The 25254-nt window shown below is 34.6% G+C and overlaps 1 protein-coding gene across 1 annotated transcript in view; it reads right to left on the bottom strand.

Moving 5' to 3' along the window:
- Window positions 1-1723: 1723 nt before the first annotated feature.
- The window catches only part of Tbcd (tubulin folding cofactor D), a 90210-nt gene continuing 66679 nt past the window's right edge, over window positions 1724-25254 (bottom strand). Inside the window, exons 8-14 of the mRNA XM_089096810.1 lie at window positions 25078-25217; window positions 21644-21749; window positions 15023-15368; window positions 13376-13860; window positions 10340-10488; window positions 7641-7836; window positions 1724-2673 (exon numbers count right to left, since the gene is read on the bottom strand). Coding sequence (XP_088952936.1) covers window positions 2086-2673; window positions 7641-7836; window positions 10340-10488; window positions 13376-13860; window positions 15023-15368; window positions 21644-21749; window positions 25078-25217 — 2010 coding nt within the window. The 3' untranslated portion in view covers window positions 1724-2085. The remainder of the gene's footprint in view (window positions 2674-7640; window positions 7837-10339; window positions 10489-13375; window positions 13861-15022; window positions 15369-21643; window positions 21750-25077; window positions 25218-25254) is intronic.

The following is a 25254-nucleotide window of genomic DNA, read 5'->3' as shown; positions in this document are numbered from 1 at the left end:
ACACGTAGGAATTAATTCCGTGAAATGGGGTGGCGAGGATACACAAATCAAACAAAACTAGCAAACAAAGGGCAAACTAAAAGGAAAAGTAAGAAACTTTAGGGTGATCATAAAAAATTGAATTTTTTTGGGAGGGGGTACAAACGGCCCCATCCCTTTTATACATACCTGTACCTGGCCAGGACACAAAACCTCTAAGTATATTTTAATTTAACACCATACGATTATGAGTGTCAACGTACTGGCTCCTATACTATGGTAAGCAATTGCTTTCTGGACTGCGGTTTCTTTAATGTTTTAAAGAAAGTATTTGAGCAAAGTGAATGAAAGTTTCAGAGATTCTCCTGAATAGATAATTGAACTGATCTAAAAAAGTTTCGTTCACCCGGCTCAGCTACTTTCCTTAAAATGTTAAAGAAAGTGATTTCTAGCTCTACAATAAGCTTACAGATAAAAGTTAGACCTTTTGGGGATATATGACAAAAATCATGACACGAAATTATTAAAAAATGACGTTCACAAATAACTTCATGGAAATCCTAACAGATTGATTTTCTGGAAAAAATAGTATGCTTAACACAAAAGGAAAATACTTCAACACCTTTTTATTTTGAAAGCTTCCTTGTCACAATGGTCTATGAGAGAGAAAGGTTTCCCAAACAGCTCATAAAAAGAAATTAAATGTTTGATAAAACTATTCTTTCTCGCCTCTTTTTGCTTGTTAATTAAAACGAATTGGGAACGTTGACAGAATAAAGTCCACAAGAAGAAGCAAAATAAGCAACCATGCAGCAAAAAAACAACGACTAAAATTACTCTTAAAATATCTAACTGTGTTATAGCAAGAAATGGCGCCACAAAATTTTTATGTTATTAAAAGCCTCTATAAATGCCAAGCTTGGCAATTTCAAAAAAAAAGTTCTACTGCTACCAACAACCCACCACGGCACCAAGACAGCTGCGCACGCTCCTTCTCTAACCAACTAATTTAAAGCTTTACCCTTTACCCCCTCTCATGCAGGTACAATTTACCTCATATCCTTTAATATCTCTCCACTCCGAGAGGATCTTTTTTTCGCTTGGCCCCAGATAGGTGTCCAAGAAGCACAATCTTTTGGAATCTGTCATCCGTAAAACGTGATTTTAAAACATTAGCCCTTTCAAACTTAACACTTTCTAGGGCTAAACGCGGCTTTAGCCCTTTTAAACTTTCTTTCATCAGAGCCCTTAGAAGTTGAATTGAACCGGATTTTCTTATAGCTAATTGTTTGATATACGGTCCATCAAACAGTACCTGAACCTGCCTAGACAATCCTTCTGGAAACCATTTAAAAAATCTTCCTCAGCCTCTACGTTCAAAGCTATACCTGACAATTGTTATTACCGTGGCTTCCAATATTCTATTCTTAGTTCGTAAGCTTATCTTCCTATTCTTCTGAACTTTTTTCAACAACAAAAAAAGAGAATTACCTTGGCTATTCTAATTTTTAGTTCTTCATTGCATCAACCATTTCTACTAATAATACTACCCAAGTAAGTAAAGCTATCACCTTGATCCGTTTTCTTGTTGCCTACTTTCACCTCATTTATCTAGTCGCTCACGTCTCGCTTCTCACATTAAATCAGCATTTTGAAACATTGTTTATTTTACTTTCTTGCTTATACAATAATCATACAAAAAACAAGAAAAATAAAATGAATTTTTATAGTTTATTAGCCCCCCCCCCCCACCAAGTCCCGTATTTTTTTCAGTTTGTTTCTCGTGTGTTTCGGTCAATTTCAGGTAGTTAGAGTTGCAGTAAAGTTTTTGTCGGTGGAGTAAGTTTGAGAACCACTGGTTACTATAAAGATCTTGTTTTGTTCACTCTTCAGATTGCAGTAATTTAAAATTATTTGGTACACTATTTAGCAACAGATCCAAACACTTTCAAGATATTTATAAACATATAACAGCATATAACAAGCAAAATATTTTTTTATCCCTTCCTTTCTCACTAAGCTTGTTTCCCTAGCCTCCCTCCCCCTTCCTTTAAATTAGTCACCTTGAGTGTGGTCTACTTTTTTGCCAGCGTTCAAAGCCGCTTCTTACCAAGAAGATATTACTTTCTTCACTGGAGGTTTAACATCCATTAGCATACACAAATTATTTCTAACTTCTCTAAGCGTATCGAGATCCACATCCCAATTGGTCTCACACAAAATACTCATCACTTCTTCAACATTTTCAACGGGAACAACGTCGCGATCTGAATAGAGAACCAGTGTTTCGTATAGTCTACTCGCCGTTATTTTTCTAACTCTTGGAAACTTGTGACACATCAAAATTGAGAGTTGGACAAGCGATTTCTTGGCAATATTTTTATGAGCATGGACTAGCTGACAGAAGACGTCAATGCTTGCAATTATTTTCTGTGGTTTAGAGCTGTTGAATATTTCAGCTTTTGTCGATTCCAATATTTCAGAGGAAAAACGGTTTGTTTCATCTTCTAAAATTGTATCTACATAACTTGAGCCAAGAACTCGATCAAGGAATGGAAATATTTGTAAAATTATTCGATCGTTTTTCGAGTTTTCTTTGAAGATCTCTATAATAGAATCACAAAACATCGGAACAACTTTCGATCTCTTCTCTTTCTTCAAGAAGGAGAATAAACTCGTGCTTGCCACATGAGCCTGCAAAATCACATTAGTAAGCCCAAAAAAGTGAAACTTTACTTTTTACAAAAGATATTACTAATGTCATACGTTCAAATTATAACAAAAATGAACAGTATTACTATTTGTTAGTTAATAAATTGAAACAACCTGATATGTTTCACTTTTCGATTATGGCATCTTTTTTGGTTCCAAGTTTTACAAGACAGACATGGCCCATTGCAGAGGATATATTTGCATTAATCTTTCTTTCAAATAAAAAATTAGCTGTTGAATGGACATCATAATCGCCGTAAAAAAGAGGTAAGACAGTATTAAAATCAAAGCTTTTTTTAGGCTTCTAGTGACTAAATCAGTCTCCAAAAAAAAACAATCATCTGTTTTTCTACAATTCTTACATATTATAAAAGATACTAAATTTAAAATATGCTTTTCAAAGTATTGCTCATAGTTTATTGTTATTAGTTTATTGGCTAAAAAAAAAATGATACTCAGGTGAGAGGAAGATTTTTGTAACATATTTCTGTTTGTTACATCGCTGAGCGCTATTAATATATTGTTCTATTTATTGTTCAGTGTTCTACAGTTTACTGTTCTATACTTCCGTGTTAAAACATGTGCTTTAATTCCATTGGTTTAGTTTTGTGGCGTATTTTCACGAGCCAATTACATCCTTCCTTATGTCTGGGGATAAAAGTAATCCCTCCCTTTCAAAACCGTGAAATTTTGTGAAGTCACAAAAGAGTGAAAATTTGTTGAAGTCACAAAATTCCTTCACAAGAATTTAAATCTAATAGAGTTAGAGATCCCTGTATATTCAATTAGGTTACATGGTATTCATATACGAAAATTTATGATAAAAAGTTTGGTCAAAAAGGCTTGGTATTTCTTCTTATAAGAAAGTTGCGTTTTTCTTAGCCAAAAAATTAAACACTTGGGGTTTCAAAGAACAAAAATTGCTGGAATTTACGTTTCAAGTCGATCGACCAGAATTCGTTTCATACATTCGACTTAGTTGAAAATTATGGCATTTAAGCACTAGCAAAAAAAACAACAACTAATTACAGAGGTATTTTGCGGGGTTTTTGGAAGAGGGAAGGAAAGATAAGTTGAAATTTCAAGGAAAGCGCTCGAGCCATAAAGAATCATAATATATCGTCGCCTGAAAGCGGTTTTGCCGAATCTGTTTTTCCAAAAACGGGAGAAAAACGAGTTTGAAAATTTTGACATTTTCATCTCAGAATCGGCTATAATTAGAGTGATGATTTTTTGTTTCAAAATTAAGAAGAAAAATTGCTTATATCGTTTTGTTTATTTTCATTAGTCTAAGGCGAGCCTTTCCTGAGATAAAGCGGAAGGAATATCATTTTCGGCAGAACCACCTGAAAATTTCGGAACATAGGTAAGATATGACGAAACGGAATCAGCTCAGCGTGAATTAGAAATGCAACTCTCGGAAAAACATATTTTATCTGATAGACAAATTTTAATTTCGACAATTAACTGGGAGTTTTACAATAAAATATAGCAAAAGATCAGTGGGAGGTCTCACTTAGCAACAAGCTTCTTGGAATTTCTGGTTTTAACCTTCGGAGTATTAACGGCAGAGGCTGCTTCGGGACACGCTGTGATTTCAGCTGAAGTACTAGGTACCTCAGCTCTGTTACAACTTCTAATAAGACTTTTCACATATGCCACATCTACTGCTGGGATGAAACGGTAAAGCGATTCTACGTCTTTTATTTTTGCTGTTGGCAACCCAACTACTGTACTTGAAGGTACAGGAGACAGCAACCTTTCCACAACATTCACTGTTGACACATTGGCCAATGGCCTCCTTGGGCTAGCCTCCGGTGCAATCAGCGCTACAGAAGGAGTAGTATCCACAAGCGAAGTTTCGTAGAACAGCCTTTTGCATAGTCCTTGCTTAAACTGTAACAATTTCAGCTTTGAGAATGTCACTAAGCTATAGCCTACTTGTAGCATTTGGACGCTTTGGCGTAATTAAAAAACTTCTGCTTGGTCATTTGAATAATGACGAACAGGTCACGGAGCCGAGCAATCAAAAGCTTTTTTGTCAAGTCTGGTAGCGAAAAGACTTCCTTGCGCTTCAAAGACCCCTTAATGACTCTGTAAACAACATCGACCACCTGAATCATGGAGTGAACAGGCTCATAATACCTCATCATTATACTTTGGCCATGTGAATGCTTCTTCAGGATGTCTTGCATCATGTAGCTCATTATTTGATTACGATTTTGAGGCACACATAAATCTGACCATGTAACCAACTTTCTGATGTCAGGATAGGTAGTAAAAACCTTATCAAGGATAGCACGAAGACCACTGGTAATATAATATCCACTTGTACCAGCAGGGCATTCTGACCACAAACAACAATAAAGTTTTTGATTAGCTATCCTGTCTGTTTGCTAAAGGTAAGAATAGCAGTTAAGTTAAAACAAGTGATCTTCCTTTTGTAAAAAAAAGTACGGAACATCCCTCTTTGGCAAAGAAAAAACGTTTTCAATATCGAAAAACTAGACAGGGTTATCCAAAACCCTGTCCTTATCTCTTTCGTTTTTGCTTTCTAGTTTTCCTTTCAAATGTTTTTCTTGAGAGGTTTTGACCTCCTCAGATAATTCAGTACCATTTTTTCAGCAACCTTTTTTTCTTCACAAACATCGCATCTGTCAGTTATAGGAACATGAAATGCAAGATTAAATTCACTCTTTTTTGTTCCTTTTTTTAGGTAAAGGTTTTGTTGTTTTCAAATATTATATTCTTTTGGAATATTTTTACAATGCCCAAAAGTTTTGAAACACAATTTGACGATCAGTCTCCGAGAAATGTTCAAAACATCTGAAAGGACACGAATGAGGGCAATTAAAGGGTTTCACTTCCTTCTCCTTTCCATGTACTTTTTTGATAACAGGGTTCAGATAAACATTTCCAGAGTTTACTGCATTCTTTATCTGATTTTTCACCCACTTTTCCTTGTTATTTAACCTCTTTCTGACTTTTTTGGATGCAATATTTCTCGTTTCTGTGCCATCATTTCCTTCTGTGGTTGGAGAAATGCTAGTAGAAGCTGTTTCACTGAATTCTCTGGTAGCCTCTGGTTCACTTTCTGTTCTATTACTTGTCCAAGTAGTAGGATAGCTGGACCGGCCAGTGTATTCACAGACGGCAGTACTTTCGACTTCTGATGAAGATCCCTTACTGGGTGGAGATTCTGGATCACTTTCCACTTGCGGGAAATACGTCGGGTCAGAATCTTCATCTGAAGACAAATCTTCGGAGCTAAAAAAGAAAGCTTTATTTTCACCCATGTTACTGGAACATTTTCTAAGAATGATTTTAGTGACACAAACTAGTTTGTGTCAATGCACTATTGACATGAACATCCCATTCAGGAAGATGTTTGCCAGCTGAATCAGGACTAGCTTACCAAGTAGGAAACAGAGCAGTGTTCTAGACTGCTTTCTGTCCATGAACCTTCATTAGCACCTCCTTTAGAACTGTGGAAGAGAACTCCAATTAATGCTGCTATACATATTTCTGTCTCAAAATATCTAATTCTTACCTGTCTGTTTCAAAAATATCTGGGGAAATCGACATTTTCAATCTCTTGGGCCTCATAATTATATCTTGTTCATCAAGATAAGAAAGATCGTCTTCTTCTTCTCCAAGGTCGTGTTCAGCAAATCAGCAACTTTCGGCAAAACGGACCATGCTATAATCCCGTATGCGATTCGGTAAAACCGCTTTAAAGAAATCGAAAAATATGCGATTCGGAAAAGGAGAACTGCAAAATACAGGCAGTTAGAAACATCTCACAGCAATGCCAATTAGACCCTTCGAAAGGAGATTTTTTTTTACACAAGATGGCGTTTGTAACTCAGTTTCGCCAAAAATTGTTATTTTCGGCAAAACCGCTTTCAGGCGACGATATGTAGGCTGATTGGCTAAATATGAACAAGGTCTAAACTCCCTACTCAATTTATCCTCAAAAAAATATACAAAATGTCTTGAAATTTGAAATATTTTGTAGTTAGGTTTTTATCTACAAATCACATCCTCTTCCATTTCTGGAACTATTCAGAACCCGAATTGGTTAAGATTGCCCTGTGCCCTCTCTTGAATGGATCCATTAAATTAAACTAGGCCGACATTGTAATATCTTTTTTTTGGGGGGGGGGGGCAATTGAACAGTTTTTCAGCGTGAATCTTACGCAGCATTTTTATCTATTTATTTTAATCTGGAAAAAACCTTTACGAAGGTGCATTCAAAGGAGAATTCAATCACATTTCGATCCTCCGGAACGACATTTCTCAGCAAATCCTCCTTTTGGGATCAGCTTAGGAAGAGATTTTCGCCAATAACCTCAGAAGTGTGCAAATGCTAGACACGACCTTCAGGCGGAACAGCGACGATGCATTACCATGCTAAAATAGGACCCATTGTAAAATAGTGTGAATTTTAAATTCATTAAATCAGAAAGACTTACCGGAAGAGTTTGAGAATTCTAATGAGAACTAAGTGGCTTCGACCATTATATTTCAGTACGTTGTTAATATTGGCTTTCCTTTTTCTTTTTTATCAAACTGAAGCTATCCTACATCAGCCAACCTAGAGATGCAACTTACTAAATTGTTGGGAAAATCGAAATGAATTGCAAATTTCTTGTATTCAGGTTGAGGGTTGCTCTTCTTTTTTCGGGCTCAGAATTGTAATTAGCTTTAAGTTAGTTTTCTTTTTCAAAAGTGACTTTTTCAATTCTTAATGGAAAGTTTAAACATTCAAACAGCAGCCGAGTTCTCGAGATCCAAAATAAGCTGACTGCATCACTATATCCACAGTGAAACTAAACAACTTCATCAGAAAAATAAATTATTTAACTTTTTTGCATAACAACACTGCAGATTTCATTTACGTTTTCCAGTATAAGAAAATGATTTAAGAAATAAAATAGAACCCTTACCAGACTCTCAGTCAGTCCTCCAACACTGCTAACAAGACCAAGAACTCCTGGCTTGCAAAACACGGGAGAGACGAGAAGTTGAACAAACCGAGGAATAGAATCAGTAGGGTTTGCCCAGTTGACATTAACAACATCTTCCTTCGGGAACTTAGCAAGGAGAAGTTCATATTCAGGGATATTTGGAATTCTTGGCTCACTAAGATAGAAAATGTTTATTACAATGCAGAGTAAAAAATGTCAACAGAGCTTCTGCTGATTAAAAAAAAATCATGGCCATCTGAAGGGTGGGTGGGGGGGGGGGGGTAGGTTCGCGTGGTGAAGAGAGGGGGAAGGGAAGCACTTGTCCCAGCGTATCAACAGTTCGAGCGCAATTTAGATTTATATCATGAAAGATGAACTATATTATTGTGCCAAAACTGACTTTGCCCCCGGATGCCAAAAACACACCTACGCTTCTGGGTGGTATGACTGAACATTCCCCTGAATTTTCAAAATAAATTACACCTCTTGGTAACAACAAACAAATTTAACCCCCGAAATTTATTTTTATTCCCCTCGCCCCCACCAATTCATCCGAAAAGAGACAATACTACGGGTAACTAAAAAAAAATGCATTTAAATTCCCTTCGAAATCAATTTAGAGTTCTTAAATAATTCGAATAAGACTAGATTTTCACACAGACAAAACTTGCAGTTAAGAAAACCTCTAACTCTAAAATTTAAGGGGGGAAACTTCACAGAATTCAGTAAAAAGAAGGATACTATATGCTAGTCAACACAAACATAGACTTCAGAAGAAATCCGTCAGAATTACAGACTTTCCGCACCTCCTTGACACCGAAAATGAATATTAGGAACCAAAATATCGTCTTATCCATCTATATCAGACTCATCAAGCCTTCTTCTTTAAGCAATCCTTTTATTTTAAGAATGCGCTCACTTTTTCTTTTTTTATGAATATACTACAGCCACTACAACAACACAATAAACTTTACAAGCAACATTTTGCATATCACCGTACTATTTGTTTTGGCAAATATCACAGTCCTAAAACCGTACATCGCTCTGGACGGATGACCTTCTGTTCCTTTCTATAGCTTCATCGCCAAAACTAAGATATTGTCAAAATAGCCAAATCACTGAAAATTTATTTTTGGCTTTAGTATAGTTTGTTTTATCTATTGTTTTTAATACTAAAATTCACCTAATTGCTGACTACAAATCTGGGGTCAATATTGAAAAATAGAGGCTCAAAAATAAAAAATATGTCAAGTGCACATCTCACAAATGGTGGACACGCCTTGTTGAGATCTGTGTTATGCAAGAATTTTCAATCCTGCTGTATGATTGACCGGCCAAAAGTGAGATCATTTGAACCGTGCTCCTCAACACCCCCACCCCTTCCGTTGAACATATTGAACATATCAAAATTACATACCACTTTCGACTCAAAATCTGTCAAGGATTAAAATGGGAATGATCCTAAATATTAACTGTGAATCATTAAGACTGCAGTATGAATATTCTAGATTAAAAAAACACAAATTACAGATTTCCCAAACATGACGTGATTTCCATCTAAGTCTGGAGCTAATATTGGATAGTAAAAGTTTAAAATCAAATCGTATAATATAAATACACGTTTCAAAAATGGTACTTGATTTCCACCTAAGTTGGTATTTAAAAATTCTCAACCTTGCTGTTACGGATTTGATGTTAATGTGGCAGGATAATAATCCAAAATTAAAATAAATTATGTCAATATTTTATAAATGTTCATGGATTTGGATTACATTTGGTATTTTGGGATTTTCTAGACTACTCATTTTATGTTCTGTTGAAATCGGGATCATGAACATGTTATGGTTTACACAAATTGCAGGGCAATAGGGCCCGAATCTGACCCCCCACCTCCCAGCTTTATACAGGAACATCAAGTTATCTCAAAACAAGCTGATGACCCTGCTGTAGCAAGTAGAATAATGAGTCTTAGGAGTCCCTGAGAATAAGGAGTCTGCAGTGTAAAAAAGTTCTACAACAAAATTTGGAGTCAACTATAATGTTACGAAAAAGAGCACACAAGGGAATTTACTTTGCCCCTTTGCCATTGATGGTGGTGCCTGGTTCGTGCAGTAAATTCCCTTCTGTGCTCTTTTTCGTAGCTTTATAGCTGACTCCAAATATTCGAATATTATTGAAAGATATATATATAATATATATATATATATATATATATATATATATATATATATATATATATATATATATATATACATATATATATATATATACATATATATATATATATATATATATATATATATATATATATATATATATATATATATATATATATATATATATATGTATATGTATATATATATATATATATATATATATATATATATATATATATATATATATATATATATATATATACGTATATATATATATATATATATATATATATATATATATATATATATATATATATATATATATATATATATATATGTATATTAAAATTCTATTGTACATACTTAGAACCAATTACTATAAACAGATTTAATATTTAAACATATAGCTCCCCAATATTTGTATTGAATAGTGTCTAATTAAAAAGTGTATAGTGTCTAATGCATAGTACGGTAAAGTCTCTATTAAAAAGTTAAGGAAATTTAAGAATATAGATTACATACTTGTGCAATAGCTTGCAGAACACAGATCCGGCAACATTTCGGGTTCTATCAATTTTCTCCATTGCCTGTTGAACAATGCACTGGAAAATCTTGACGACGAGATCCTCTTCAATATGAACTGCTTTCGATACACAGAATAAAAGAAACTCCTAGAGAAAAAACAAACTTTCATGAAAAAGTGAACAGAGGAAAAAGAATTTACACATTAAGACATGTGTCAAAAGTGAAGAGACCAAGAGAAAATAGTAAAAAGTAAGAGAAAAAAAAGAAAAAAATGAAGGAACAAACAAAGCAACAATATACACGGTATGTTCGATATAAAAGCTACTAAATCCTCAATAGTTACTAATTATAGCTAAATATCGTGCAACAGTTAAATGAAATTTTGCCAAGTCCATCTCTGTAAAATCGACAACTTTGATCGATAAATCTAATCAAATTGCCATCTTAATTTCGTTTTCCAGGCATTTCGAAGTTTCTCATTTTCCCAAAATGCGTTGTGTTTCTTTGACTCAGTAGTAGAAATTGCTTGAAATTGGAATTTGTAGCATAAAAATCGTTTTATCCCCTACTCGTAGGCCTACAAACAATTGCTGGTACAAGCAACCAATAATGAACAATAGCCACAAAACTTGAGATGCATTTATCAGTTGTTCTGCCCTTCTGTAAAATATGTTTTGCCTAACATGTTGCATCCTGAATTACCGGAGCTTATCAATAAAATTACATTTTCTTAAACTTGACTAAATTCACAGAAAAAGTGGGGTTCACAAAGCACGATGTGGCACGGATTCCACACCACATCATCTCAAAGGTAAAACCACAGAGTCAATTCGTATAAACGAAATTCACAACAATTTCGCTATCTTAAAATTCTGATCGGATGTCTTTGAGAGAAAAAAAGGGCGATAGAGGAGGTAGTTGCCTTCCAATCTTTTTGGTCGCTTAAATATGGCACTAAATTTTTTGATTTTCGTTCAAACTGGCCCTGTTCCGATCTTCTAAGACCAATGGTTTGATACGATCACCCCTTGAAGAAAACAACAAATAAACACGCAACCGTGATGTTTCTTCTGGCAAAAATTACCAAATTCTGCATTTTTGTAAATAGGAGCTTGAAACCTCTACAGTAGGTTCCTCTGATGTGCTGAATCTGATTGTGTGACTTTCATTAAGATCACTTGACTTTACAGGGGTGTTACCCTTTTTCTAAAATAAACAAAAAAAGAAATGTTCTCAGGCTCGTAGCTTTTGATAGGTAACATTAAACTGAACAAATTGAACATTCTTAGAATCAGCGTAAAAAGTCGATTCTTTTGATGTATCAATTGTTATCAAAATTCCATTTTTTAAACTTTCGGTTACTGTTGGGCCGGGTCCCTCCTTACTTACAGTTCATTATCACGAACTGTTTGACTTAAAGTATTTCAGTACCACTACCTCAAAAGACTACTTAATGTAATTTACAATACATACCTGGAATCATGGAAGGGATATAGAGGGTACCAAATAAAAACAGCAGCCTAAAACTCTACTTCCTTTTACAGTACCCCCACTCTTCCAAAGGAAACCGCACAAATCATCACCGGTAAGTAGGATTTCTGTGCACCTATGCATATGAAAATTATGAACCTTTTACCAAATTAAAGCACACTTCCTGGCTACAAACTACAACAATGAAAAAAATAACTAAAATTGATTATTTATCATATATCAAATTTTCAGAAGCTTAAGCAATATAGTAGAGCCCAATCATAATTTGGGCATAAAGTGTTTCGGTAACTTTTACTCAAAAGACTACCTATCTTAATTTCATAAACAACCCCCTTGAGACACCCCCCCCCCCGTCCATGTAAATACGGAAAAATATTTGCCTGCATTTCTCTATTTACTATAGCCCCTCCTCTCAAGGAATAACACACAGATCCCATCCGAAAGGTCTGATTTTTGCGCACCTACGCTTATGGACTAATTATAAATTAAAGCCGCATTAGTTGGATACAAATTGTAGGCTATAAATTAAAAATATTCACACAAAAACTGTTTGGCAGGACGATGGACATAAGTCATTTATTATTTACATTATTGTATTATTGATATATACAGAGACAATTATTGACATTACTTGGAAATACAAAAAATTAAGAAAGGAAGAAAATGTAAGATTAGTAGAAGACAGGGCAGCGTTAAAATATATGTACACAAGAAGAATACGATGGACCTAACGCCTAGAAAAAGATGTAAAAATAACTATGTTCAGCTGTCAAGGCCAAGTCAAAGCCGAAAAATTAGTTTTTTTTTTTTATAAGGACACAAGGTAAATAGTATTCTTGACTTTTAATATATTCAGTTTGTCAAGTTGGCCGGCTGTAATAATATCTATATTATCCGTGGACTTTCTTTGAACATAAAGAGTAAATAAATACGTATTCAGTGAAATTTGACCGAACTTTCCCCCTACCTCCCAACTCATATTAATAATACTTTGATAATAGCATCTGACAGAATCAAGGCTGTTGGACTTATCATTGAATACTGGGTTGCAGAAAACCATTACAAATATTCTAAATTCGTAGTCTACACAACTTTTCATGAATTCATATAATTTTTTTAATAGTTAGAAATCTATATAAAGATGCCAAAAGTAATGTCTCGGCATCTGAATATTAAATTGGTAAAAGTAAGAAAAAAAAACCTTGATTAAAAAGTCGTCTGAGAAAACTAATGCCTAAGCAGCAACAGTGCCTTGGGATAAATATACAAAACAGATCACGGAGTTGAAAAAAAAAATTATGCTCAGGAAGACATTAGGGAAGAAAAATTCCCCTGAGATCGGCCTAAATGACCCTTAGTCCCATTACCCAAAAATTACGCAATATGGAAGGAAACAAAGAAGTTTGGTTTGAAAATCATTCAGTCAAATTCCCTGGTCCCTTCTCCTAAGTGTAGGAATCCTTGTATTTTTATAAACTAAACCCTCAATCCTTCTATTAAGCAAATTTACTGCATAACGACAATCAAAAAGATAATCAATACCTTAATTGAATCCATAGCAGTTTCTCTTACACCAGCTCCTATATCACCCCTACTATCAGACGTATAGTCCCCGAGAGCTTTCAAAAACGATCGAAGGACCTCAGAAGCAACATTCTTGTAGTTCTCAATTTTCTCAAAATAGTTAATGCAAAATATTGACAAGGCTCTTAAAGAGTACTGTCGAGTGTCAGTCCATTTTTCAGTGTCACTCGTTATTTCAGTACACTTCACCAGAGCTTCAATGACCTCTATAGCTGGGATCTCCATCACTTCTGGAGGGATTTCGCAAAGTGCCAGTGCGTAGCCGCAACGAAAATCTTGATTTTTTGAGAGAAGGTTGGAAATACATTTCTTAGTAGCGATAAGTGATCGGGGACTATTAGTGTAGTAAACAGAAGCAAATGAACGAAGAGCATTTGCTGCAGCTTTCTGAACGGCACGACGTTTGTCCTGCAAACTTATGTCAATAACAGACTGCCATATATCTATAAAAACAATGACACTATAATTAATAAAGATGGAATAACAAATAAAGAAAAAAACAAGCTTTCCCCTTACAGGTCCAATTATATACAATAGATGATAGAAAAAGTAAGAAGATGTATAATACTATTACAAATACTAAGCTCTAGTAATAATATAAAGTCCTTTATGCCCACACATCCTTTTTGCAACCCAAAGCCCTCTACCCCTCACCTCCCGAAGTCTGCGCACAAGTGGACTAAAATTGAAAGATAACCATTTCGATAACAATGATCACAAAAGTACCAAAACTATGACTCAGTGGGTGACATGATGCGGGCTCTCACAAGGGCACCAAATCATGCAAAAATCTTTCAAAACAGTTTAAAATAGTATAAAATTTCTTCATAGATACGTTTTAGCAGGAATCAAATATCTGGTTTGCAGCAGGTTTTTAGCAGGAATCCAATATCTGGTATATCATATATTAGCTGAAACAGTGATAATGATGCAAAGAATGGTAAATTTTTAAACAGCTGCTGATGTTCATGGACATTTAACGAGACATGTTGGTATAGAAGGCCGATTAGAATGTTTGCGAGGTCTGCTCGTCATATTCTTCCGGTGCTGTGGTCTCAGATGCCATCTTCTATTAGGGATATTGCTGAAAGGTCTGGCTACCGTGAGCAGTTCAGATACCATTGCCTGCAGGTTTATGAATTATATATTTTTTTCAAGTAGTTCTATATGTTTAATATGTTTTATATAATTCATTTTGTTGTGAAATGGAAACCCAAATGCATTGATATAAGTGGATGTAAGTTTTTTTTGGAGCGGCAATACAAGCCCAGGTTACTGAGCTTCATGCTTTTTTTGTTGATTTTTTTGTGAACAAATTGTATCTCCATTGAAAAAAACGTTAAAAAAAGCGTCAAAAATAGTAATTATCATGGAAACATAGATAATTTGATAAATAAGCAAAATCTTAAGAATTTACTGGGGGGCGGGAGGGGGGGAGAAGGCACAAAACCCCTCCCAATACCATAGGATCTTACGTCAGATCTTATCATATTTCGTCTTAACTTATATCATCACTTAAAATAGTATGCATCAACCGTACAGGATATGGCGCGGTAGAGGTATGACTCAGGTTACCAAACCGTCTGGTTAATTCAAGACACTTACCAATTCGATTGTCATCTTTTGGACATAAATTAGCTTCACAGCACCTACGAATCAAATAGCACAGAGCTTGCTTTGTTATGTCACTACCAAGTCCGCTTAAGAACCTTCCAGTTGATAAGGTAATTGTCACTCCTATCGATTTTTGCGCTAAATCTTGACCAACCAGTGCAGCTGTCGTCACCCCTTTAGTTCTTGCAATTTCTGATAAGGCAGAGAAGATCTCACTTAACGCAAGTATACTCCCGTGTCGAGGATATAATTCAACAATCGTTGAACGATAGATCAAAACAGGGATAATATTGGCTATAATATATTCGGGAGCAAGGTGAGTCAATCGCCTCAAAGCCTAAAAAGAAAAGAAAAGCTGTTTGACTTAGCAACAATTCAGTACAAGAAATACAGATGAACTCCTTCAAAATCTGAGGATATCAAGAAGCAACAACATAAGATTTTTTAAAAATTTACACTGTATTGGGGCCGATACTTTTTTTGATTTATGTAAATGATCTTCCAAATTGCATGCCTTCAGGTGATGAGTTACCAATATTGTTTGCGGATGATACAGCAATTAGTTTGAGGGCGGGCAACGAGGAGGACCTACGATTGTCCTTGGAGACTGTTGCTTTGAATGTAAATTCTTGGTTTCATGATAACCGATTAATACCTAATTTAGAGAAGTCGGAATTTATGGTTTTTGGGAAAAGTTCGAGGTCAGTGAAGCGTGTGTCATTTCAAATTATTAATATTGGAGCTTCCTCCATAAAAAGAGTGGATTTATTTAGATATTTAGGTATTTATATTGATTCAACTCTGTCGTTTAAGACGCATATTAGTAAACTTAAAGCAACAGTGTCTAGGAATCTCGGTTGTTTGCATAGATTAAAGTTTCTGTTTCCATACCAAATCATTAGAACTTTATATTTTTCATTAATTGATTGTTATTTCCAGTATTGTCCGAGCGTTTGAATGCTGACTTTCCCTTCACATTTACGAGGACTCCAAATTGTTCAAAATAAATCAATAAGAATTCTGGACCATTTTTTAGCACACCCTAGGAAGACAGAGGAATTATCTGAAATTAAAACATCTTTTCTATTTCTTGATATTCTGGATTTACAACAAATTTTGCACCTTAATTTGGGCATTTGGTTTTTGAAAATCCAACATAAAGATCATTTTTTCAATAGTATGAAACTTTTGGTTGAAAATAAACATAGCCATTTATCAAGAGCTAGTATTAAGTTTCTTTTCCCGTTTGTTAAAATTGAGAGATCCAGACTAAGTTTAAGATATCAACTTCCTCATATTGCGAATAAATATAAGTTATTTGAATTAGTAAGTAAATCACCATCAATATACATATATAAAAAGAAATTGAAAAAGATGGTCCTTTCAGCCTACAGTAGCGGAAATTGATTGAACTATTTTTTTATTTATAAATTGTTAATTAAATCCCATCTCTATCTCCGTGACTCGATTGTTAAGTTATGTATGTTTTTTTTTTTTTTTTTTTTTTTCTCATTTCTTCTTTAAATTTATTTTAAATTTTGTTATGTTCTTATCAAATTTTCTTTTCTTTCTGAAGCTATGTTAGCGGGAAGTGTAATTTTTTCCCCCCTATTGTTTGATAAAGGAGACATTACGAGATTACTCTCTTCTCCTTTGTACAAAATTTATGTATATGTTTTTGTTAAATAAAGTCAAGTCAAGTCAAGATCATTTTACGTATGGCACGTTTTGTTTTAATTAGTTTTCAAGGCGTGTTTATTGTTCATGGTTGTTTTCGTATTATTTTTGTTTGCTTGAAATAAGAAGCAAATTCTATCTCCATTAGAATCTTCCATAGAATTTTCGAAATCGACTTTATCTTATCAGACTAACTGATGTGGATTTTCTTCACAACGTTACGCAAAATAGTTTTGGGATCTTAACTTTTCAGGATTCTGGCGTTTCGAAACTTCAGCTTTACATTTGTGTGTACTACCCACAAGTTTAGTAAAATATAAATTCTCAGAATTAACAATTAATTCAGAACCTCCCTTAAATTGCTAATTATTGCTAAGAATCTAGAGTTAATTTTAAACTTTTGACTCTAAGAGTATTTTGACCTTATGTGAACATAGTTTAAATTCCTTTTTTTTAACTCTAGACTTGCCAGCACTTACAAAATGGCAGCAACCAGCAATAAAATATGTTTGAGTCTGAGGAGAAATGGAACATCTAAAATTCTAGCCTAGCCGATACTGAATTTCTCTGACATAATTTTTGCTTCCGTCGCTCCATAAGGAAGCAAAAGAAATTCATGGACTGATGATTCGACAACAAAGGAATTCTTTTTGACGAAAGTCCATAGAGAGAACAAATTTCCTACTTCTGCCTTCTGTTTTAAATATTAGGGAGGTTTTTCTACTCTTCAAGTTTTAGACAGAGCACGCTGTTCCACTTCATTTAGCCGTATTTGTAAGTTTTACTGTATCTTTTAATAATTTTTGGATGCCACATTATTAAGTCAGGGGACCCACTAGATCTTGGTGGGAGATTCAAAGCTCCAACCGATACAGGCTAGTTGTACTTCAATAATATACCCATAAAGAAAGAAAAACGAGTAAAAATGGGGTTTTTAAAGGCCAAATGAAAATACTGACAAAAATCAACAAAGCGAACATTTCGAAGGGACAAACGCCTCTCTTCTTCAGCGCGAAACGAAAAAATATATTCAATGAGAGTGCCGAAGAAAAAAAATAAAAAATAAAACGCCGAAAATAAATGTGAATTTGAAAAAACCAATGAAATGCCAAAAACTTAAAAGATTAATAAAATTCAAAAAAAGCCAAAAAGTATAAGAATTAAAACCAAATACCTACAGCCATAAAAGTGAGTCATTCACCAAAATCCGCAATTAGCAAAAAAATTCAAAAATTTGAACCACCATCGGTGGATACTAGCGAATAACTGAAAAATAAAATAAAAATATTCATTCACTCAAAACAAAACGAACCAGCAAGTGAATGAGTTGGAGAGCTATGTCATCTGATTCCTTATTTTAATAATTGCATTCCTTGCAGACACTCTTTGAGACTTAGGGGGTTGATGACGTGTCTGATAAAGTGATTGGGAAAGTGGTACAAGGCTTATATCTGGGACTACTATAGTATCGGCTTCTTTTTGAGAAAACCAAAATACGACTTATTTATTCTTAAATCACCTAAATCCCTGTTCAAAGCTAGACCTAAATATAGGTATTTATAAATTTCAGTAGCTTCTCTGTAGTGCTGGACAATACTCTTGTCATGCGAAATTAGGCTAGCTTGATTAAATAAAATAGTATGGTCTGGATTTTCAAAATGTGCTCTGCAAGGGAAGAGTCAAAATTTTCTGTTTTTTTCCGCTTTTTAAGTTTGTTATTAATTGAGGTAGAGCGCTGAGTTAATCTCTTCGTAGGTCGCTGATCAGTTCTTCCGATATATCAAAGACCACGCGAGCAAGTTATTCTGTAGACACCGGAGTTTTCACCTTTCGGGATAGAGTCTTTACCTTGATAAATTTGGGAACTGATAGTTTTTCTGGGTATATAGTAAGCGTAAATGTGATTTTTTCTTAGATTTTTTGAAATGTGGTCTGAAACCACTTTAACGTACCGGAGACCAATATAAACTGAATTTTCCCTTTGATTTGCGTTTTCTGTGTAATTATCTGATAATCTATTAATGAGTTTTGCAATTACAGAATTTATTAAACTAATTGGATAACTATTCCCAAATAAAATATCTCCAAGGTGGTCGAGCTCTGAATCCAGGAAGCGTGTTGAACAAACTTGCAAAGCTCTGTCATTGGTCCCCCGTACGTTAGACCAGGGGAGGTCAATAGGATTGCCCCCCCCCCTCCCTACTTTCGAAATTTTTGTCAACTCACAAAAAAATAAACGGAAACAAAATTTTGTTGCGTTTTGTAAAGCTTTTTTGTTGTTTTTTTTTGCATTGTGTAAAGCTTTTTTGGGGTTTCAGAACACATTTCAAAAAATCTAAGAAAAAATAACACTTACTATAAAGTGGTCTTTGATATATCGGAAAGCTTGTATGGTCTTTGGTATATCGGAAGAACTGATCAGCGACTTACGGATAGGCTAACAGAAAATTTTGACTCTGCCCTTGCAGAGCACATTTTAGAAACCCAGACTATACTATTTTATTTAATCAAGCTAGCCTAATTTCGCATGACAAACGTATTGTCCAGCACTACAGAGAAGCTACTGAACTTTATAAATACCTACATTTAGGTCTAGCTTTGAACAGGGAATCAGGTGATTTAAGAATAAATAAGTCGTATTTTGGTTTTCTCAAAAGAGAAGCCGATACTATAGTAGTCCCAGATATAAGCCTTGTACCAATTTCCCAATCATTTAATCAGACACGTCATCAACCCCCTAAGTCTCAAAGAGTGTCTGCAAGGAATGCAATTATTAAAATAAGGAATCAGATGACATAGCTCTCCAACTCATTCACTTGCTGGTTCGTTTTGTTTTGAGTGAATAAATATTTTTCTTTTATTTCTCAGTTATTCGCTAGTATCCACCGATGGTGGTTCAAATTTTTGGACTTTTTTGCAAATTGTGGATTTTGTGAATGACTCACTTTTATGGTTGGTAGGTATTTGGTTTTAATTCTTTTAATTTTTTATTTTTATTGAATTTTATTAATTTTTTGATTTTTTGGTTTTTTCATTTTTTTTTTTTTCAAATTCACATTGATTTTCGGCATTTAATTTTTTTTTTTGGCACTCTCATTGAATATATTTTTTAGTTTCGCGCAGAAGAAGAGAGGCGTTTGTACCCTCGAAATATTCGCTTTGTTGTGTTTTGTCAGTATTTTCATTTGGCCTTCAAAAACCCCATTTTTGCTCGTTTTTCTTTTTTTATGGGTATATTATGGCTTTTATTTTATTATGGCTTTTGATTTTTGGCTTTTATTGAATTTTATTAATTTTTTTATTTTTAGGTCTTTTCATTGTTTTTTTCACATTCACATTGACTTTCTGCGTTTTATTTTGTTGATTTTTTCTTCGGCGCTATCATCAAATATATTTTTTCGTTTCGCGCTGAAGAAGAGAGGCGTTTGTCCCCTCAAGAAATTCGCATTGTTGTGTTTTGTCAGTATTTTCATTTGTCCTTTAAAAACCCCATCTTTGCTCGTTTTTCTTTCTTTATTTTATGGTCAGGCCAATGTGGTTTTAAGAAACTTTCTTAATAATATGCCCAATTTCTTGGCATATCAACCATCCCATATGAGGGGACAAATATAAAAGTCTGGATTCAACAGAAGAAAAAACTATTTTGAAGATCCTTTTTCTTGAGGTTGCAATGAACCGTATAATAAGGTCAAAACAAATTTTGTTCCTATTTTTTTCGAGTAAATGCTATAAAGGTCAAACGAACTGGAGAAATTATGAGGAACAAGCAGTGTCAGAAAAATGGTGTATAGTATTTAAACGATACTGAGATTGGCCTTTATTTGACAAAAATTGGTAAATAAAGTTTGCCCATCAATTAGCCATCTATCTATTAGCCATATATATAATAGCCATCTATCTATTAGCCATCTATATTCCATCTATTAGCATGAAAATGTGACCCTAAATTTTTCTGAATGGTTGCTGATTGTTTCATAGATTTATGGCCTTCTGTAAATGAACAGGAGTGAATCGAGATTATTCCTAGCCGAAAGTTTTAGTTATTACATGAAATTCACTATCCCTATAAGTCCCTATCCCTAAAATCATTATTTAAAAAAGTTGTTTTTTCGTAAGAACCGCTCTTTAAACTTCATAGGACGGTGAACAAGCAAATTAACTTTATTGCTCAATTGAACAGCAATACCTTACTTAGAAATAATCTATAGTTTCTACAAAAAAATATCGATTAGACACAATAAATGGCTTCACTCGAAAACGGTTACTACAACACCGACTTTACCGTGACACTTTTATTTAAGATTATCCTGATTGTATAGGGTTAAGTGATCTACTATGTCTGGCTATAATCTATGATTACCGCTATTCTGTCTGAGGGGTGCAGCTGCAACCAGGAGAGTTAGGGAAAATAAATCTTCATAGAACCACAGTTACTCAAGCTATAATAAGAGCTACAGAAGAAGGAATGGTAAGGAACAAGGTCTTTAGAAGCCACGAGTAAACACCACGCCATATCTTTTATCTCAACTATCTAGATACAATCTGGACAATAGCCTAACAATTAGGCTCCCAAAATACACAAGCCTACACCCTTAAATCATAAAACAACAAAATACTGACTAGCTTTGCCCAATTTTTATTGAGGGATTGAATGGTTCCCAACTTGACATAGTTCGCCAATTTCCTTCTCTTTAGACACGATTTATGCTAATTCTTGATATTCATGATAATTTATCTTGCTATTGCGCGTTTGTGCTAATTTCAACATTGCTTGAGAACAAATTTATTTACTTTTAATATTTTTGTCTTACAATGCTAATCCTTGTTCAATTGTTGTTTATTTCTCTCTCTTTTTTTACTTTAGCTGCTTTGACCTTTTTTTTTTCACTGTGATACACCATTTCAAATATATCTCATATTATTATAAAGACATACCTTGGATGTTAAATCTCGAATGACCAAGTCCCAATGTCCAACTTTGAATTCCATGAGGTGATCAATTAAAGATGTTGTATATTCAGGGTACTTTCCAACAAAACAGCTGAAAATAGGAAAATGAATCTATCTCTCTTTCTCTCTATATAATAAATATATATATATATATATATATATATATATATATATATATAAATAAATATATATATATATATATATATATATATATATATATATATATATATATATATATATATATATATATATATATATATATATATATATATATATATATATATATATATATAGGGTTTGTCCGGAAAGTAATAGGACTAATTTTCTTTCGCCAAGACTGCACTTCGGATTGTGCACGCTCCAACTGAATTCGGTAGAGGCCTTTCCTAGCTAACAAACAAGCCACTGATCAGATGTCTCCGAGCCCCTGGAGAGTAAGGACAGGCATTTTTGCATGACGTATTTTCTGTGAGTGGTGCAAGCCGAAAATGCAGCGTTCGTTAGAGCAGAGGTACGCGATTAAATGCTGTGTTAAACTCGGTAAATCTGCGACAGAGACGTTTGATATGATTAAGCAGGCTTACCCAAATGTTGCTTTAGTAAGAAGTGGTATTTCGGTAGCACCAGGCCTTTTTGGAGGTCCGGGAAGAGATTGGCGATGATGACCGTGCTGGAAGACTTTCGACTTCGACAAAAACCGACGATGTGACTCGTGTGCGCAAAGTTTTGAACTCAGACCGTCAACTAAGCATTTGTTTAATTGCCCAAATGTAAAATATACCAAAATCTGTCGTTCATGACATTGTGACGGTACATTTGAACATGCGCAAGGTGTGCGTGAAGACGGTCCTGAAAGTGCTCACTGACAACCAGAAATTGCGGCGAGTGGAAGTGTGCCAAGAGAATTTGAACATGTGTGAAAGTGACCCCCAATTTTTTCATAACGTAATCACAGGTGACGAGTGCTGGATCTTTGAGTATGATCCTGAGACAAAGAGGCAATCTTCCGAGTGACACACGTCGGCGTCTCCTTGCCCAAAAAAGGAAAGATTGAGCAAATCCAAAGTGAAAACGATGCTCATTGTTTTTTTTGTTTTTTTACATCAAAGGCATCGTCCATCATCAATTTGTTCCTCCTTGACAAACCGTCAACGGCAAGTTTTTATGTGGAATTGCTCAAGAGACTCAAACGAAGGGTCAACCGGGTCCGACAAGACAACGCAGGCGACTGGAAGTTGTACCATGACAACGCCCCAGATCACACCCCCCTTTCTTGTGAACAGCTACCTGACCAAAGCTGGCATCCCAACGCTTCCGCAGCCACCCTACAGCACAGATGTGGCCCCCGGACTTTTTTTGGTCTCCTCACCTGAAAAGGCCGATAAAAGGCAAGTATTTTGAGGCAGAGAGGGGATCCAAGCAGCATGCACCGCGGTGCTCAAAGCAATTCCTGAGAATGCATACCATGACACCTTCAATGCTTGGAAATCGCGCTGGCAGCGCTGCATTGACGCAGAAAGAGCTTATTTTGAAAGTTGTTAAAGAATTTTAATGACTGACTCAACAGGTTTTTTAAATCGACTCAGTCCTATTACTTTCCGGACAATATATATATATATATATATATATATATATATATATATATATATATATATATATATATATATATATATATATATATATATATATATATATATATATATATATATATATATATATATATATATATATATATATATATATATATATATATATATATATATATATATATATATATATATATATATATATATATATATATATATATATATATGAGGTGTTGACCTCAGGCGGCTTGGTGCTGTAGTGAGTTGTTAGTAGTAGTAAAATAGTTTGAGAATTTTATAGGTATGTGGTTGCATTCATTTTATTTGTGTTTTTGCTTCGCCTTTTTTTGCTTCTCTTTTTTTTTAAACTAGGATAGCTCCCACTTGGCTTTAATACGATATTTGACACTGCATTGATATTGTTCTTTAATTAACTTAGAGTAGGTGAGAGGGGAGGGAATAAGGGGTAATTGTACTTAAAAATTGAAAATTAAAGCACAAATAAAGGGGTATTGATCCAATCCACTCCCCCCTCCACGTTAGTGTCTTTTCCTCGTATTTGGCTATAATTGTCAAATCTTTGGCAGGAGTTTTTGCCTATACATGCATGGCTGGCCAAGCAAATATTCTTGATAGGTTAGAACCAAAAACTATCCATTGACCATGGTTGTCACGGGGAGTACCAAAGTACTATTTTAGTACTTTTTCATCAAGGTAGTACTTTTGAATACTCTCTATGAAAGTAATACTTTTTCAATACTTTCTGATAACTAGTGCATTTTTAAAATTTAACGTTTAAGAAATCCACTTACTTATTATCAATCAATTTTTCCGTAAAAAAGGAACTATTTTCGGTTTTATGGACAAGCATTCGTGCAACAGGAAGTAACACATAACAGACTAACATTGTGATTCATCGATTTTTCTCTTATACTATGAATACAAATAGACGCAAAGAGGCAAATTTTTGGAGACGTAATACTTTTAAGAGACCCTGAGGAGTACCATTTAATTTTGTTGGAGTGACAACCCTGCTGTTGACACTTAAAAAGAATATAAATACACAAATAAAATATTAGGGTGATGAAAAGATAAAGTAGTCAGATGATGAAAGATTACCTGACCTATATTCATCCCCCTTTCCAGGGTTGATAACGAAATAAAAAAAAATTTTTGACAAAGAAAAATGAAATGAAATAGTAAAGCAAACTTTTAGTAATAGGATAAGAAGACAAAGAAAAACTGACAAAATGTGAAATAAAGAACATTTATCAACTATCATCAGAAGGCACACAGTTCCAAGTCACAGAGGAGTAGAAGGGTGAGGAGATTTCTGCCGAAAAGAAATAGTTCGACAACAAAAAAAAAATGAATGTTGAGACGCAAGTTTTTAGTCAATTAAGGCAAGCCTCCTTGAATGTAGATCTATAAAATTAGACAATGTTAAACAAAAGACACTTTTAGGTTCCTAAGCATAATCCACAACTTTGGTTTTACTTTGCAGGAGGCAAAAGAGGCGATTTTTTTCTTGAGAGGGGGAACAAGAGCCCCATTCTCAGCCTATTTTCAAGAAATATCCCTGCTTTTGGACAGATTTTATGAATTTCAGAGCCTTAAGGGACGTTACCATCTCAGACCTGTCAACGCCCATTCCCTGTAACTTTCTCAAAGTGAACAAGGAAGAAAAATGCAAACATCCCCCCACACCACCACCACCGCCCCATTCCTCATAAGAGAACAGATTGAGTATGCTCCGTGAAGTATGACTTTCGTTAAAGCTCATTCCAAGCACTACTTATTGCAAGAAAAGAGGGGGGGGGGAGAAGATCGTACCTGAGTTCTAGGTAAGCGTGTGGTTTCATTCCAACAGAAAAATAGTCAACAGTGGTAAGTATGTCAATACCATGTGGCAATGCTCCCTGACGTCCAACATGCTCTTGGAATGCAGCTGCTGCAGCTCGTCGGCAATTAATCTTAAAAGCGGTTGAAGACATTAGTGGTACATTTGAA

The sequence above is a fragment of the Artemia sp. Qi Xiang Cuo genome, chromosome 11 (assembly GCF_049724085.1).
Source record: "Artemia sp. Qi Xiang Cuo chromosome 11, ASM4972408v1, whole genome shotgun sequence".
Classification (NCBI taxonomy): Eukaryota; Metazoa; Arthropoda; class Branchiopoda; order Anostraca; family Artemiidae; genus Artemia; species Artemia sp. Qi Xiang Cuo.
The sequence above is the reverse complement of the archived record's forward strand: the minus strand, read 5'-3'. Positions and strand labels throughout refer to the sequence as shown.